This window comes from Rattus norvegicus, chromosome 8 (genome assembly GCF_036323735.1).
Source record: "Rattus norvegicus strain BN/NHsdMcwi chromosome 8, GRCr8, whole genome shotgun sequence".
NCBI classification, from domain to species: Eukaryota; Metazoa; Chordata; class Mammalia; order Rodentia; family Muridae; genus Rattus; species Rattus norvegicus.
Genome location: NC_086026.1, coordinates 109018327 through 109035721, shown reverse-complemented (window position 1 = coordinate 109035721; position 17395 = coordinate 109018327). Strand labels below are relative to the sequence as shown.

At 42.2% G+C, this 17395-nt stretch overlaps 1 protein-coding gene across 1 annotated transcript; it reads right to left on the bottom strand.

Moving 5' to 3' along the window:
* Positions 1-5629: 5629 nt before the first annotated feature.
* Positions 5630-17358, bottom strand: Dbr1 (debranching RNA lariats 1). Its single transcript, NM_001109437.2, is given in 8 exon segments — positions 5630-6513; positions 7172-7317; positions 7534-7614; positions 10841-11065; positions 13061-13146; positions 14391-14471; positions 16446-16570; positions 17059-17358. Coding segments are annotated over 8 exon segments (1638 nt in total). The 5' UTR covers positions 17256-17358; the 3' UTR covers positions 5630-5816.
* Between the last annotated feature and the right edge of the window lie 37 nt (positions 17359-17395).

The window sequence follows — 17395 nt, the reverse complement described above, 5'->3', positions numbered from 1 at the left end:
AAATCAGTCCATTCATTGTGGAAAGCCGTGTGGAGGGTACTCAGGATGTTAAAAATAGAACACAAGAAGAAAACAGGAGGAAGAAGAGAGAGGAAGAAGGGCAGGTGGGGGTGGACAAGAGGAAGTTCCTGCAGGGCATGGCACTCCTGCTCCTCCAGGTCCCTGTCCATCAGGGCTGAACCTGTGCAGCAGACAGACACTGGTCCTTTAACTCTCTATCCCTTTAAATCTCCAAGATCTTGGTGTTTGCTGCTAATTTGATAAGGAAGCCTGTGTGGATACCAGCAGTCCAAGCTACATCTGTGACACAAGACACTGAACAGTTTTAGTACCACAATTACTGCTATGAACTCCAGTGGTTCTGGCTGGTGTGTTCCCATCACCACCATCATCCCAGCTTCCCCTGCTCTAAATCCAGCTCACAGGCTTCCCTCTCCCCAGCTACTTAGAAACCTGCTATTCTCGCTGTTCTCCTCTAGGCTCTGGCTCCTGATAGTCTCAGTATGTTTTCTCTTTCCCCGATGCTACTCCCCTCTCTTGCAGACAGGCCTAGCCATGTCTAGTCTGATGGCCATGTTCAATCTGCTGCTTTTTCATTCAGTCAAATGCCTCTGGCTGTTCTCTCTCCCCTTTTCTTTCTCTCCCCTTCTCTTTGTCTCTCTCTCTGACTCTGTATCTCCATGGCTCTATTTCTGTCTCTCTCTGTGTGTCTCTCTCTCTGTCTCTCTCTCTGTCTCTGTCTCTCTCTGCCTCTCTGTCTCTCTCTGTCTCTCTCTCTGTCTCTCTCTCTCTCTCCCTTAACCATACCAGGGAGCAGTCATGTCATCAGTTTATACATCGCCCAAGAAGGCTTTCTGTGAGTCTAGCTACAGTCAAGCCAGCCAGAGCTCAGTGGTGGTAGTTCTGGACCTCCTGTGTGCTAAGGCCTAAGCCTGGCAACCGATAGCCATGAACCTCCTCCACCTCTGCCCTTTGTCTATGTGCACAGGTGATTGTGTTCCCAGCCATCATGAGTGCAATCTTCAGTCTCCTTGCCCCTATAACCAGATGAAGGACTGAGGAAGCTCTGGTCCTGCCCGGACAGGACAGCCAGCCTCAGAGTCTGACTCTCATTTGGTGTTTTCTCTTTGAGTTTGAGTAAGTCGTTGTTTATGCATTTGTTGGTTTTAAACTGACCACTTAGAAGGAATTCTTTGGTTATCTGTGGTTCTCATATTCCCTTCCCCCACCCCCTTTCGGAGCTGAGGACAGAACCCAGGGCCTTGCCCTTGTTAGGCAAGTGCTACCACTGAGAGAAATCCCCAATCCCAGCAATGCATTTTTAAATTAGCTAATATACAACTATTTCAGAGAGCATACGGGTTTCAAAATAATCATGTTATATATGATGAATATATACAATGTTTTCCGCATTTTTTAAATTTAAAAATAAGGTTCTGAGTCAGGCAGTTTCTTTAATCCCAGCACTTGGGATGCAGAGGCAGGTGGATCGCTGAGTTCAGGGCCAGGCTGGTCTACAAAGCAAAGTAAGTCTCAGGACAAGACAGTCAGTGCTACACAGAGAAACCCTGCCTTGAAAAACCAAAAAGAAAGAAAAAAGAAAAGAAAAGAAAAAAAGGTGAATAGAGGACCCAAGTTCAGTTCCTATAACTCATATCAGGCAACTCACAACTGCCTGTAACTCCAGTACCAGGGGACATCTGACACTTCTGACCTCCTTGGGGACCTGCACTACATGCACATTCTAATACACACACACATATGCACGCACGCATGCACGCACGCCTGCACATACACACGATTTATAAAATTTAAAAAAAATTTTTTTATCAGTGCTCTACAAGGGCAGCAAGCACTCTTAACTGCTGAACCTTTTTTCGAGGCCATAAAAAAATAAATCTTTAAACGTTAATAATAAATAAAACAAAATCCTGTGAGAAACGAAACCCGGAGATTTTAACATCCAGACATAGAATCATTTCTGTGATCTATTGGCAAGGGGCTGGGGCTGGTTCTACAATAGCAGGAAAGTATGGATTATGCGTCTAGGATCGTGGGACTCCATACACGGATTGGCTGGCTGTCACAGGTTTCATCAAGAGCAGCCAAAGCGTAGAGGTTTAAGAAAGAAATAAGGGGGACTCGGGCAGGAGACAGAGGCTTGTTCCAGAGACCAGAAATACCGTTAGAGGGTACCTAGTAGCTCCCCCTAGTGGACAGGCAGGTGAAATGCACAAGAATCGCCTTCATGGCCTCTTAGAAACATTCATGTGGATCTTTTTAAATTAACTTTTATGTATAAAAGTTTTGTCTGCATGTATGTCTGTATGTCCACCACATGTGAGCTGACACCCTTAGAAGCAAACAGGGAGTTAAGATACTCTGGAACTGTATATACAGTTGTGAGTCACCATGCGGGTGCTGGGAATCAAACCTTGGACCTCGGCAAGAAGAGCAAGTGCCCTTGACCACTGACTACCTCTCCAAGCCTGTCATGCAGTATTTTAAAAGGGCTTGGTAACAAAGCTAAAAACGATTTGTTTATAAAGCTAGTATATTTCCTAGAATTAAATTTGCTGTTTTAATAATGTAGAGTATCAAGAATTGTGATCTAATGATACAATTTAAACTGTATAGGCTTTGTTCTGCTCAGTGTGCCAGCATCTTTATCTCTAGGCACATGACCACAGATCTGCAAATACCTTGAGCAAGGTGTTTTTCTGAGGTTTTTTTCCTACAACTTTTTCTTTTTTTTTTTCTTTTTTTTTTTCCCAGAGCTGGGGACCGAACCCAGGGCCTTGCGCTCGCTAGGCAAGCGCTCTACCGCTGAGCTAAATCCCCAACCCCTTCCTACAACTTTTGGACATTTTTTAAAATCTGTATTATTGATATCGATGATGACGACGATGATTAGAGAGAAGGTACCTTGTATCCCAGAATTCCTGATTCTCCTGCCTTCACTGACAAGTGCTGGAGTTACACAGTGCCCAGTGTATGCCTTTCTAGGGATTAGCACCATGCTAGCCCCCCAGCCCTCACCCCTTAAATTGTATCTTACTTTTCTGAAGTATAGTAATGCATATATTGACTTTAGTCTGGATTTTGTGAACTACCAGGGCATAAATGTGCAGATCTTCTCAGCATCCATATGCAGATTGCCCTCAGAGTGTTCTTTTGTCTGCTTTGCTGGGTTCTTTCCATACATGTGGACTGCAGTGGAGGCAGGTGTCCATCTTGATCCTTGGCTTTGATAAATGCTTACATTTCCACAGCAAGCTAGATGGTAGGTCTTAATCTTCTTCACCTATGGAAACCGTCTTGTCTGCTCTTACATCAATCGTCTCCATTGGATGAATGGTCCTCAGAGTACTGAACCGTCTCTACTGTTCGGCTCATGCCACATCAACTTTAAATGCACTATGTTTATAAAAATTTTTAATTATATATATACCCATACATGTATTTGTTTGCATGCATATCTGTGTGCCATGTGTAAGAATGATTCCCAAGGGGACCAGAAGAGGGTGTCAGATCCCCTAGAACTGGAACCAAGACAGTTGTGAGCCACCATGTGGATGCTGGAATGGAACCTAAGTCTTCTGGTTCAACGGGACTGAGCCGACTCTCCAGCCGCGACGCTGGTTGATAGTTTGTGAGACTGATGTTTCTTTATATCTATTTCAGAGTTGGCATTAGTGTTACATTTACGTCACAAAAAGAAGTTATTCTTTTCTATGTTTTGGAATGTCACAAGAGAGATTATCTGGCTTTAAAAGCTAGGTGGTTTCCTCCTGAAACTGTTATAGGGCATGAACCCATTACAGAAAGAAATCTTCATGTACACATCATAAACAGCTCGCCAGGCACAGACTCCTGACGGTTTGCTTGTTCTGAGTTAAGCCCCAAGCCCAGGTGGCACCCGGAGGAACGTAGGATACCACCTGTGGACACTAACCACTCAAGCACCCTTGGGAGTGTCCAAACATAGGTGTTCCAAGAAACACGAATGAGGGGGCAGTGCAGACAATAAGGACACATCGACACCAAGGACACATGAACACCATGGATGTCAGGGACGGGACCACAGGAAGGAGGCCAAGTCCTGGAACGTCTGCTCCCTCCTGAAGCCTTCTGGTTGGAGATAGCAGTATGGTTTATTCCTTAAAATGTGAGCCCGCTATGGTCTCAGATTGCCCATCACCTGGCTAGAACATAAAAGACTCAACTTGTCTCTGCCCATGCCTTTGTGAAAACAGGCAGCACACGCGGGTCATTCAGGTTACAAAGTCACCAGGTACTCTACAAGAATCGTTTTCTGGTAAGTTTCTTTCGTGGAGATGTATTTGATCCATTTCAACCACAACTGGCATAAATAAATTCTGTTTCTAAGAAATTCCAAACATACATTCTACCAAGGTTTTACAGTGTTGTAAGAATAACATTTTTTAGCATCTTCTTTTTAAATTAAATTTACTTATTTATGTGAATCTGCTGTCTTCAGACACACCAGAAGGCGGCTTTGGATCCCATTAGATAGTTGTGAGCCACCATGTGATTGCTGGGAATTGAACTCAGGACCTCTGGAAGAGCAGTCAGCGCTCTCAACCACTGAGCCTTCTCTCCAGCTCCCCTTTGCATCTTTCTACTTACATTCTTTATTTTGAAATACTGTCTCTCTACATAGCCCTGGCTGACCTGGAACACTTGGCAGGTTCACCTCAGAAGTCTGCCTGCCTGTTACCCTGAGGATTAGGATTAAGGGTCTGGCCCACCAAGCACAGCCTGTGTTTACATACTATCTTGGGTAAACTAGAGCATTATTTGTTTGTTTTTTAGAATTAACATTTATTAATTCTAGTGCTTGTCTTATTTTTTCTGCTTTGTTTTCAGGGGAGTTTAATACTCTAAATTACCTCAGGCACGCAAGTGTTCTTTTCCTTGTCAAAAAAGACTTTTCTCGGGAAAAATACAATCTGAATTTGTGGTACTCATTAGAGTGGGGAAAATTCAGTTTCAAATACCTGTGTAAATAAGAATATAGATTTTTAAAGTGAAAAAATGAAAGGAAATAAAAGGCTCAAAGCCACCAAGCTTTATGAAGTCAAATGCTGACAAGATGGATGCTAGCCACTTTAGGACTTCCCTAAACTAGTGCCTGGATCTGAACTACCGCAGGATGGTGAGAGCAGACCCCATGATTCCTCTTCCAAAGTCCAGGGCAATCTCCCCAGGCAGCCCAGGTACAACTCCAGACAAGAGGTGCTCCACATGGATCTCTGAAAATACTTCACTGCCACTGATCTATCATGCAGTAGGACGGACAGCATTTATACATCCTTGTTAGATTTAATTAGCACTGAATAATTATATCTTAACATAATATTATTTAATATTTAATTGCATAATGCCAAGATAACCTAAATATAGGTACCAAAGCAATATATAAAAATTCAGCTAAAATGTAATATACAAGAACCAGCAGAATAATTTCAGCAATTAAATAGCATTTAATGTATCAAAACATTTATGAAATCTTCATAGTCCCATCTTAGAGAACAGAGTTTCTCAAAATTCATGTGTAGTAAATGCTGAAAACTATGGAAGTAAATGTCTTAAAAATGGTCATCAATCAAATTTCATATGAAATTTTAATAAGTATATATCTGAATCATATAAACATACACCTAAATACAGAGCATATAACCAAAATTCCATCATTTCATTATTACAAAGTCCAGTCATTAAATCAGAAATTCTGTGCTAAAAATCGGGTCTTGAAATCATACACCTGTATTTACCACATCAAGTCCTCTGTCCTACTCATCGTTGGCATCCTCGTCATCCACTGCAGCGTAGATGGCCTGGTTCCTCCTCTTTATCCTCTTCCTTTGTTCAGGTTCGTGTTCATTACTAAGCCTCTTCACTGAAAACTCAACCAAGTCTTTTTCATCCCCACACTCTACAGTTTCACCAGATTTCCCCTCCTCACTAGCTGGAGAACGGGAGGCATCATCAGAAGACACAAACATGGAACTTGGTAAGTTCCTGATGTCAGAAAAGCTTGTGGAGAGGTCAGAAGCTTGATCAGAAGAAGGTTCCACAGAAGGCGTGTTCATGTCACTATGGGTACTTACAGCTTCCTCCTCTTCCTCTTCCTCATCCAACATTATTTCATCTGGATTAATGGAGGACAGGGCAGACGTGTCTGTGTTGTATTCACTCCGGTCCTCCTCAGAGTCATCAGTCCCCAGATCACCCTGCTGTACATATTCACCACACAGATGATGCTCTTCCTTGGCCTTCTGAATCATGACGTTAATGTCTGTGATGCCAAGCTGGGCACAGAATTTAGTAGTCTGCGGACTGATCCTGTGCACCAGCTGCACTTGTGTCTGTGGCTTACTAGGATCATAACAAGCAGCTGTCATGCTGAAGTTACAGGGGATTCTGGGGTCATGGTTCAATTTCTCCATTACGTCTTTCATGGCTTCTTCGGTTGCACTATAATCCCACCTGTAACGACGACAGCAATAGGTTTGTACACAGAGAAATTCTGTCTCTAAAAACCAAACCAAACCAAACAAAAATTCTACATAAGCAGAAATGGCTCAGCAGTTAAGAACACAGACTACTTTCCCAGATGATTGGGATTCAATTCCCAGCATCTACATGTCAGCTCGTAGCCATTTGTAGTTCCAGTTCCAGGGTTCTGACTCCCAATTCTGGCCTCCACTGGTGCCAGGCATATGTGTGGTTCACAGACATTCATGCAGGGAAAACACCCATATGCATAAAATAAAAATTAAAAAAAAAGTCCACATGGTAAAATTATAATTAATTTAACAAAGAGTTTTTAGAAAAAACCATAATAGTCAGTCAACCATGGGTACAAAGTTAGGGTCTCGTGGCCAGTGCGCAATGGAGCCAGGGGATATAAATCCCTAAATTAGGCCCAGGTCAGAGTCCAGAGGACTCACTACAGCTCAATGTGTCAGGTCATCAAGCAGGCACTTGCTAGAAGGCTTGCCAGATGCACAGAACCCAACAGCATTGTCACCTTGCTCCCTCCTCCTTTCTGCCAACAAGCAAACTGCACAGGAACCAGAACACAGCACAGAGACAAAAGTGCACATGCAATGCAGAAGGCAAGCTCTCAGGGGAGCAGAACTACCTTGTATGCAGACCATTGTTTTCAGGCATATTCCATAGGCCCCCAGTCACATTCATCAGGTCATCAGTGGCCCTGAGGACAGCAAGCCATTCAACGTCGTACTCTAAGTACTCAGGAGCACTGGGGTCATGTTCTATCTCTAACACCTATAGGATGAAATCAGAAATTTTAGGTAATTCATTTATGTTTAACAGTCTAATAATTTTAAATCAATTTAATTTTAAAATGTTAACCTAAGCAACATCAAAGAATTCTCAGAAAACATAAATTATAAATAGCACAAATAAAGTTGGAAGTAAAAACTATTTCTTTAAAATCACTGGAAGAATAAAAATTTATAAAATGACTCATTTTCTTCTTACCTGAAGAAAGTCTCTGTGTGGCAAGCACTTGTCCAAGGCTAAAAACTTGGTTTCCTTGCCTGCTTGTTCTTTATCTGTGGCCTGCATGATAGAAACCACGATTTAAGTGTTAAAGCATCATGAGTAATTCATACATTGAATAGAAGAGAAATAACATTTCTTATACATACTTCCAATTCTATGTTAAAAGAATGGCTACCAAGTAAGTAAATAAATAAATAAGAAAGCAGAGAGAAAGGGGGCAGTCTACACCCACTTGGGCAAAGCATTAACCACAGTTGGCTGCCATTTCTTCCAAAATTCAAAACACTGATGACGATGATGTCCACACAGACAGGCAGGGTTTTTCTGTGTAGCCCTGGCTGTCCTAGAGCTCACTATGAAGACTGATGATGATGATGATGATGATGATGATGTCACACATGGACATGCATTACATGAGTGATTCACACAAATAAAACCTGTACTTTATGATTCTGTGTGCATGAATGACCCAGAAGAAACACAACTCAAATCAGCGGCTCTCCACAGCTAAGACTACAGAGAGGGCTCTCCACAGCTAAGACTACAGAGAGGGCTACAAATAGACACAAAAGACTCTGGGGCCTGACAGACACTGAGCCAGGCGCTGGCACAGACCTTCAATTCCAACACTCCTGAGGGAGAGCCAGGGGATCTCTGTGAGTCAGAGCACAGCCTCTTCAGAGAGAGCTCTGGGACAGCCAGGGCTACACAGAAAAACCCTGCCTCAAAAACAAAAACCAAAAAAACAATAACAACAACAAAACAAAACAAGAAGACTGGACTGTGGTATTCATATTCATACAACTGTAGACATTTACTTAAAACTACTAATGTATATATTTAAGAAGTATTAATCTTAATAAGTAAATTATACACCAATAAAAATTTTTTTTCAAAAGTGAATCAGCAAAAGGAGACAGGGAGATAGCCCAAGTATGAAGGTCACAATGCACAGGACAAAAGTGATGACTGAAAACAGGAAAGGACAAGCAGAGAAAAGGCAAGGAGGCACAGGACAGCGAGCATGCCACCCCTGCAGATCAAGGATCAGTCCTGTAACGGTGAGTGACATGTCACTAACATGAGGCACAGATATGGGAGGATGGGGTGGGTGGAAGGGTTAACAGACACTGGCAAGTAGAGCCCATGATAAAAAGGACTGAGGCGATTGGTGACAGAGATGATGTTCCTGATGATGACAACAGGAGATGGAGCTGAGGAGAGCAGCAATAAAAGCTCCAAGAAAAGCTCAGAAGCTGACCAGACGTGGTGGCTCAAGTCTCTAATCCCAGCACTCAGAAGGCAAAGGCAGCCAGTTAGGGTTCAAGGCCAGCCTGGTCTACACAGTGAGACCCCCACCGTCTTATTAAAAAACAAAATTCGGAAATGCCACAAGCCCTTAAGAAGTAAAACCAGGAGCTGGAGAGATGGCTCACTGGTTAAGAGCACTGACTGATCTAGATGTCCTGAGTTCAATTCCCAGCAACCACATGGTGGCTCCCAACCATCTGTAATGGGATCTGAAGCCCCTTTCCAGTGTGTCTGGAGACAGGGACAGTGCACTTACATAAAACAAATAAATAAATCTTAAAAAAAAAAAAAAAACAAGTAAAACCAAGCAGGCAGATGTGGAGAAAGGGCACTGTCTACAGGCGTGCTTGGACATCATCAAGCAAGCATGATTACTGAGAGGCCGCAGATGAGGTGAAGGCCTAACCTCTGCTCTTTCGTAGGACCACACAGCACAAGGGGCTTTGGGAGTATCTTTGTGTAAAAAAATCTCTCAGGCATGTTGACAAAGTAGGAAAGAAGTTTGGGAAGAATCAGACATCATTCCTCTCTAGAAAGTGCTCCCTCATGTATTAAAGGTGCTGAGAAATTCTTTGGAAGACGTCAAGAGATTTCCAACTGTTAACCCTGCATTTTCTAAATGGTTTCCCAAAAATCCTCAGGTTGTTAACCTGTATTTTCCGCTCTCACTAAATCCTTATTTCTCTGTTTCTAATCTCCCTAGAGCTGCTTCATTCTCTGTGTGCTTTGCCTTGGTTAGAACGTCTTGCTTTGCTAAACAGCACCACGTCTCTGACCTGCCATCACTGTGATCCACACGAACACGCAGATTAATCTTTCTAGAACCACCACCTGGTTCCATCAGTCTCCAGCTTTCCCATCACCTTCTAGGGTTTTAAACCAAAATTCCTTCCTGCTGAAGTATTCTATAGGGAAACCATCTAGACAATACAGGATTAGCAGCTGGAGATTTCTGCTTCTGGATAGGTTCTCAGAGGTCTAACGACCCAATGGGTACTGTCTTTGTGGCTGTGCCATGCAGTGATTCCCAAACCTACTGGACCAAACCCTTCTCAGCACTGCACATATAATGCTCCAAACACAGCTGGACTGGAAACATCCCAAAGCCCTCCCCCTTCTAAGTTTATTTATGGATTTTTAAAAATGTAGGAATGATGGATGGGCTGGAGAGATGACTCAGCAGTTAAGAACACTGACTGCTCTTCCAGAGGTCCTGAGTTCAAATCCCAGCAACCACATGGTGGCTCAACCATCTGTAATGGGATCTGATGCCTTCTTCTGGGACATCTGAAGACAGCTACAGGGTACTCATATAAATAAAATAAATATAAAAAAAATGTAGGAGTGCTCTGTCTGCATATAAAACTACACACCAGAAGAGGGCATCAAATTCTTTACACATGGCCCTGAGCCACCATGTGACCTCTGAAAGAGCAGCCAGTGTTTTTAACTGCTGAGCCACCTCTCCAGCCCTCTAAGGCCCTTTCTAATGTGGACTCACTCTAGAAGGAAACAAGTGCCAAGCTCTGCCCAGAAGCAGTTCAGGTTCTCTTCCAGCTTTATCTGTCTCTACAGCTCAGGGACAGGAGCTAGTACCCCAGGGGCACTGTGCTCTGGAACCTTTAAGTCGTCACACATGTTGGTCCCTTTATTAAAACACTCAGAGACTCTATTTACTCCTGGCACTTTAGATTCAGCTCAGCCATGAGGTTCTTTGGAAACTTTCCCTCTCCAAAACTAGACCAACCCCAGCTTACCACAGTCTAAACTAAGTACTCTCAAGTACCTCAGCCCTTTTCTCCCACTCACCCTGCTTTTAATTGCCTGCTCATTCCTCCCCACACTGAGTACAGGGAGCGACTCCTAAGAGGTGAACTGCGTTTCTTTCTCTGGTTTTACCACTGTGCCCACGGTGCCTGTCATGGATGTCCAGTAGGCATTTATTAAGGCTAAGAGGTGTTCTCCGTCCTACCTGATGCTGCATCAAGGCCGCAAACTTCACGTGTAGGTGTGCCGAGAACCAGTATGCGGGCTTTAGGTGCTCTAGCAGCTCCGAGGCAGCGGGACTTCCTAGTGTGCTATTTTCCACCTCTTGGCGGAAAAAAGATTTGGTCTTAAGAAGTTGCTTCTTATTTCCATAATGATATATATTTCTTGGCCAATCATGAGATAAGAATATATGTACAGGCTGCTTTAACTTTAAGAACAGAAAAACAGAGAGAAGATTCTTAGAAAGAGGGTAACCAAAACCAACTCCCTCCCCAACCTCGCACTTTTCTTGTTGACTGATGCTCTTGCTTTCAGTGCTAATTCATCCTAAGGACACTTTCAGGAAATAATAAAAATACTAAGCTCCTCATTCGCCTAGACAAGGAGAAGCACTTTCTGTGCCTCAGAAATGATCTATTTTCTGCAGCAAAGTCAGGGCAGCAAAGACACTTTTATTAGTCTGCCAATCAGTTGAGGCCTCCACACCAGATTCCTAAAATGTATAATAGCCATAGTTCCTTTTCCCTGGTAAAGTAATTATAATCTTGAAGATCTAGAGAAAATAAATTTAATAAGATTTCCAACATAATTAACACAGCAAATCCAAAGACATAACAGGAAAAAACTGGGAGATGGGCGTGTAGCTGAGTGGCAGAGTGCTTGTATCACCAGCCTTGGTGTGGACTCCTAGACCGTCATCTTTCTCCCTAAGGTATTCACACAGTGCCAACTGAACTCTCCCTTTGCTACATAAATGAATATCTAAAGCTGCTTGTAGGGAAAACACAAAATGTGCTCCTCACTTTCGTAAGCACCATCACGTAATGTGGAACAAGTACCTGGGGAACTGAATTGGAACAGTAACCGCGTAAGACAATACATAATGGGGCTCAAGGACAGCAGTCACTGAGTGGAGGATAGTGAGAATTCAAGGGTGATGGCTCCGACTAGAGGAATGCTGGCTGGAAAGTAGTATCCAGTTGGGTCTTAAGGGATCAAAGGTATCCAAAAGAACAGTGCAAACAGACCATAGGAAAGTGCACCCCAGGCACTGCAGCTCTGGGACTTGCAGGGTTTGAGGGCTGAGACGGGCTCTACTATAAACTATCAGGGAGGTCCTGGCAGGTTCCCTGTCTGGCTACATCTTGACTTGGCATTCTTGGTGGGCTTTTTTTTTTTTTTTTAATTTTTATTGTTTTTTAGTTTTATGTGCATTGGTGTTTTATATCTGTGTCAGATCCTTGGAACTGGAGTTACAGGCAGTAGTTGTGAGCTGCCACTGAGGTGCTGGGAATTAAACCCATGTCCTCTGGAAGAGCAGCCAGTGATCTTAACCACTAAGCCATTCTTAACCAGGGAAAGCAGAGCGAGAGTTACCTCACTGAGCCTGCATGAGATTGTATAAAATACCATGTGTCAAACTGATCAGCTGTGTCAGCCCTGCAGTGGGTTCTCAAAACAAGTTTCACCTATTCATCAGTTAAGTCAATATTTTGATACCATTTTCATAATTTATCATAGCCTATATTATCTTTCCCATTAATTGTTTTATATTTAATACTATTATTTAGTTATTTTTATCTAATACTAAAATTTAGTGATACTCGCTGTCTTTTTCTCCTGATATTAGGTTCTACTTTGTAGCCCAAGCTGACCTCAAACTCCTAATCTTCTTGCCTCAGCCTGCTGAGTGATGAGAGTAGAGGTGTGCACCATCACATTTGGCTAACATATTTACTTAAAAATATCACTTTATGGTCTAGAGAGATGGCTCAGCGGTTAAGAATATCGATTGCTCTTCCAGAGGTCCTGAGTTCAATCCCCAGCAACCACATGGAGTCTCACAACTATCTGTAATGAGATCCAATGCCTTCTTCTGGTGTGTCTGAAGACAGCAACAGTGTACTCACATAAATGAAATAAATAAACCTTTTAAAAAATGTCATTTCATTTCAGCATATAGCTAAGTATAATATATGCAACCACAAATTAAATTACAACTGCTTGTTACAATGAAGTTTTAACCATTAAATATTAAAATCTGTTCAACTGTGAACCTCCTAAAAACTATCCAAACTGAATTTTAGAAACACTAAAGTAGTAGTCTCAAATATTGCAAGCCATTATAATCAAGCACATTTTACAAATTTAAGTTTACAAAGTTAAACTTATTTCAAGTCACTGTCATATACTTTTCACATACCTGTTTTAATTTGTAGACCTCTATATTTCTCACATGATATATACTCCTTATGGTAGACGAATTATAAGGGGGACACTCAAAATGACCTTAAATTGAAGAGAAATAAATTTTATTACCATTGTCTTTCCAAAAGTGGTTCCAAATTTACATTTACATGGACCAGTAACAAAGAGCCCATCTTTGGAGTCCATGCCAACAGTTTAGCACCACGGAGAGCAGAGGAGATAGGATAGGAAGTAGACTTTCAATTAACAGTTACACCAATCTAAGTTCTAGTTGTCAATTTAGCTCACGGAATTTGTGTAATCTATACGAATGTAAGCCACATCTCTAACCAAAAACCACTCAGATGCGGTGGAATGAAAGCGAAATACACTATCGACAGACGAGCTGACTACAGATGACAAGTAATGACCTGGATTTCAAAACCGTGCGAAAGCAGAAGTCAGCTGCGAAAGGTGCAAGCAACGAGACCCATTTGTACAAAGTGTGAAGCACACTGTGGGACACACTGGGTCTGTGCATTCAGTAGTGACAGGAAATAATCAAGTGACTGATAAACACCAAACTGGAAACGGTAGTTCCTTGGCTACGAGGGGGGAAGAAGAGGACTAGACAGTCAAGTCAATGAACTTCCACTACACCTTTACTGTTGTATTTCTTATAAATCAAAATTAAAATAGCAAATCCTGAAAAAATACTGATAAAACTAGATCATGGACACATTGAAATGCTATCTAGCATCTACATTTTCCTGCCCATAAAATACTTGTAGTAAAAAATTAAGAATAATATCATTTACAGAAGAAATCTGATGAATAAATCAAACTATAAGTTTTGGTTATTTCACTAGAGGGCATGTATGACGGTTGCATATGCTTGGCCCAGGGAGTGGCACTATTAGAAGGTGTGGCCTTGTTGGAGGAAGTGTGTCACTATGGAGACCCTCTTCCGAGCTGCCTGGGGATGCTCAGTCTGTTCCTGGCTTCCTTTGGGTGAAGATGTAGAACTCAGCTCCTCCTGCACTGTGCATGCCTGGATGCTGTGATGCTGCCATGCTCCCACTTTGATGATAATGGACTGAACCTCTGAACGTGTAAGCCAGCCCCAATTAAATGTTGTCCTTTATAAAACTTATAAAGGTCGGTTTGGGGATTTAGCTTAGTGGTAGAGCTCTTGCCTAGCAAGCTCAAGGCCCTGGGTTCGATACCCAGCTCAAAAAAAAAAAAAAAAAAAAAAAACTTATAAAGGTCATGGTGTCTGTTCACAGCAATAAGATCCTAACTAAGACAGCATGCAAGTTCTAAAATATAAAACTAATTCTTAATACCTTTTCGATAGTCATGAGATTTAAATATGCCAGAGATGCCACCAATCCTTACTCCTCGGTATTTGACAACACCAGCCAAACCTGAAAAATTATGCAATTTAGTAAAATGATATAGGCAAAAGGAAATCTATTAAGAGACTAAGCCTTCTAGAAGCTTGGAATTCTATGCAGTCCTTAAACCATTTCAAAGTATTTGCCATAATAAGGCCACTCTTCATACCTTGTTATATACTGATGATCCAAGGTAGAGAAGGCCTAGAGCCAATCAGACAAGAAGCTAAGTGGATTCTAAAAGGATGAGCAAGCAGGATGTTAAAAGCAAATAGCACACTGTGGTATCCAAGAGCACATTGTGGTATCTAAGAACACACTGTGGTACCTAAGAACACACTGTGGTACCTAGCTGAACATGCAGTTAAGTGAGTGGAATTGGAGAGGAAGGAAAATGTCCTGTAATGGACTTACATAGTGGGAGTAAGTCAACAGGTGTAATGTCCAAAGAACCTGTGGTTTCTACATTTTCATTTTTGACTCAACTGACAATTCCACCTTTTCTTTTCATTTGTTTGAGACAGGTCTTATGATGTAGTTCTGGGTGACCTGGAACTCACTACATATACCTGGCTGGCCTCAAACTCCTAGAGATCAGCCTGCCTCTGCCTCCGGAGTGCTGGAATTAAAAACATGCCGTGCAGGGCCGAATTCATCTCCTCATGAATGCTGAAAGATGGCAAGTCAGTATTGACACAAACAAAATTCCCAAAGTTAAGATTTATCTCTAGAAAAACTTGAAAATTATTCTAGAAACAATCATTTAAGTAAAAAGATAAAAGGACTACAAACTTTAAATGATGAAAAATGTGGAAAATAAAAGGGACATTTCTAGTGGTAACATAATAAATCCAGACCACTAAATCTAGAGTGCAGGAAATGCTACAAGGCAAACAATCTCATTGCCTACAACAAATAAACTATACAGGAAAAAGAAAAAAAGAAAAGAAACAAAGAAAGGAAGGGAGAAAAGAGTCTAAGAGACAGAGTCCTGAACACCAGATATTTGGATGCTACCTGAGTAAGTCATTTGTCATCTGATAACTAAGACATGCGAAGAAATGAGTACACACAAGGCACCAGCTAAGGACTAACCCGCTTTAGTTAGGTATAAAATGGTATGAGAACCATGTGTGTCTAAGAAAACTAACACTCAATAGGCTTGTACTTAGGGGCTGGAGAGGTGGCTCAGAGGTTATGAGCACTGGATGCTTTTCTGGAGGTCCTGGGTTCAATTCCCAGCAACTACATGGTGGCTTACAACCATCTATAATGTAATTTGGTGCCCTCTTCTGACCTGCGGGTAGTCATGCAGTCAGAACACTGTATACATAATATACATACATACATACATGGGGGGGGCATGTACTTAAAAATACACAAATGAGGGCTGGAGAGATGGCTCAGCGGTTAAGAGCACCCGACTGCTCTTCCAGAGGTCATGAGTTCAATTCCCAGCAACCACATGGTGGCTCACAACTATCTGTAAAGAGATCCGATGCCCTCTTCTAGTGTATCTGAAGACAGCTACAGTGTACTTATATATAATAAATGAATAAATAAATCTTTAAAAAAAATACACAAATGAAATAATTCAGTGGTTACATCCCAGTCATCTCCCACAGGAAAAGTTTAAACAACGCTGGATATTTAAATGTGAGAGTAGAACAGAGTGATAGTTGTTAAAATTAACAAGTAGAGAAATTAATTATACTGCTTGGTATTTTCATGTATGTTTAGCATTTTCCATTATAAAGTTTAATTCAATAAGAGAAAACAAAGAGACTACAAATAAAAAAAAAAACCTTGTCATCATATTAGGTATTATTTAAACCATTAGAAGAAAAATGGATGCATTTTCATGTCTGGCTATTTAATAATTAACTATTTTAACTCAATTCTCATGATTATTTAAGTTAACGGCATTCACCAACACAGGTCTTCTAGAAGCTACCCAACTGGTACGAAGTCTGTCAAGACAAAAAAGTGAACATAAACACATACCTAAATAGTAAATATTTGGCGCCACCCAGCCACCATAGGGTAACTCTTGCAAATGGTTTGAAGCTTCATGGTTTCCTCCAATGAAGATGGTGAGAACCGGGGCCTTTTTCTCTCCAGAGTAGTATCTACAACATAACGGTAAATTGTCAGGAACCAAACTAACCACAGCAGAAAAAGCAAGAGGGTCGGAAGGAAAAGACCGAGCTGAAAAACAAAAAAACAAAAAAAAAAAAAAACAAAAAAAAAAAAAAAAACGATCAAACGGTCCGCACTACCTTCCCATCCCTGCCCTTAAGAATGAATGTAATCTTGAGTTTCGAACCAGTATACGTTCGCTGAGATCGAGAACTTTGTGAAGTGCAAGCCTGGGCTTCTAGAACTTAGACTAGCACACAACAGGTCCAGTAAAAATCAGATCATTCTATCAACTAATCATAGTGTTGTAGCAATTCCAAAGAATCTAAAACTGTTGGCGTCACCGCGGTTCCTGGGAAGAAGAGACAGATGTGTACAGAGGACAGGGACATTTCCTAAGCGCCTGATCCAACAGACATTGCGATCAGCGGCAGGAGGACCTGGAACCTCACGCGAAGCCCGGCTGCGCGCCCCTCACCGGTAGAAGGTCTGCATGTGGCGGTATTTGGGCGGCACGGCCATGCAGCGCAGGTCGGCCTCATTGCGCACCGCCTGGAAGTCGCCACAGCACAGAAGGAGATCCACCGGTCCCGGGCCGCGCCGCTCCGCTAGCGCCAGAGTCTCGTAGATCTTGTCCAGCTCGCCGTGGCAGCAGCCGGCCACAGCCACCCGCATCGTGACGTTGGGCCACGGAACTCCAACGCAACGCCCTCGAGCACCTGCAGCCCGGGCAGAACAGCAGAGAAGAGCGGACAAGCCGCCCGCCCGTATCCCGCCAACATTAACAGAGCCGCGGAGAGTTTAGATTCCTTTAT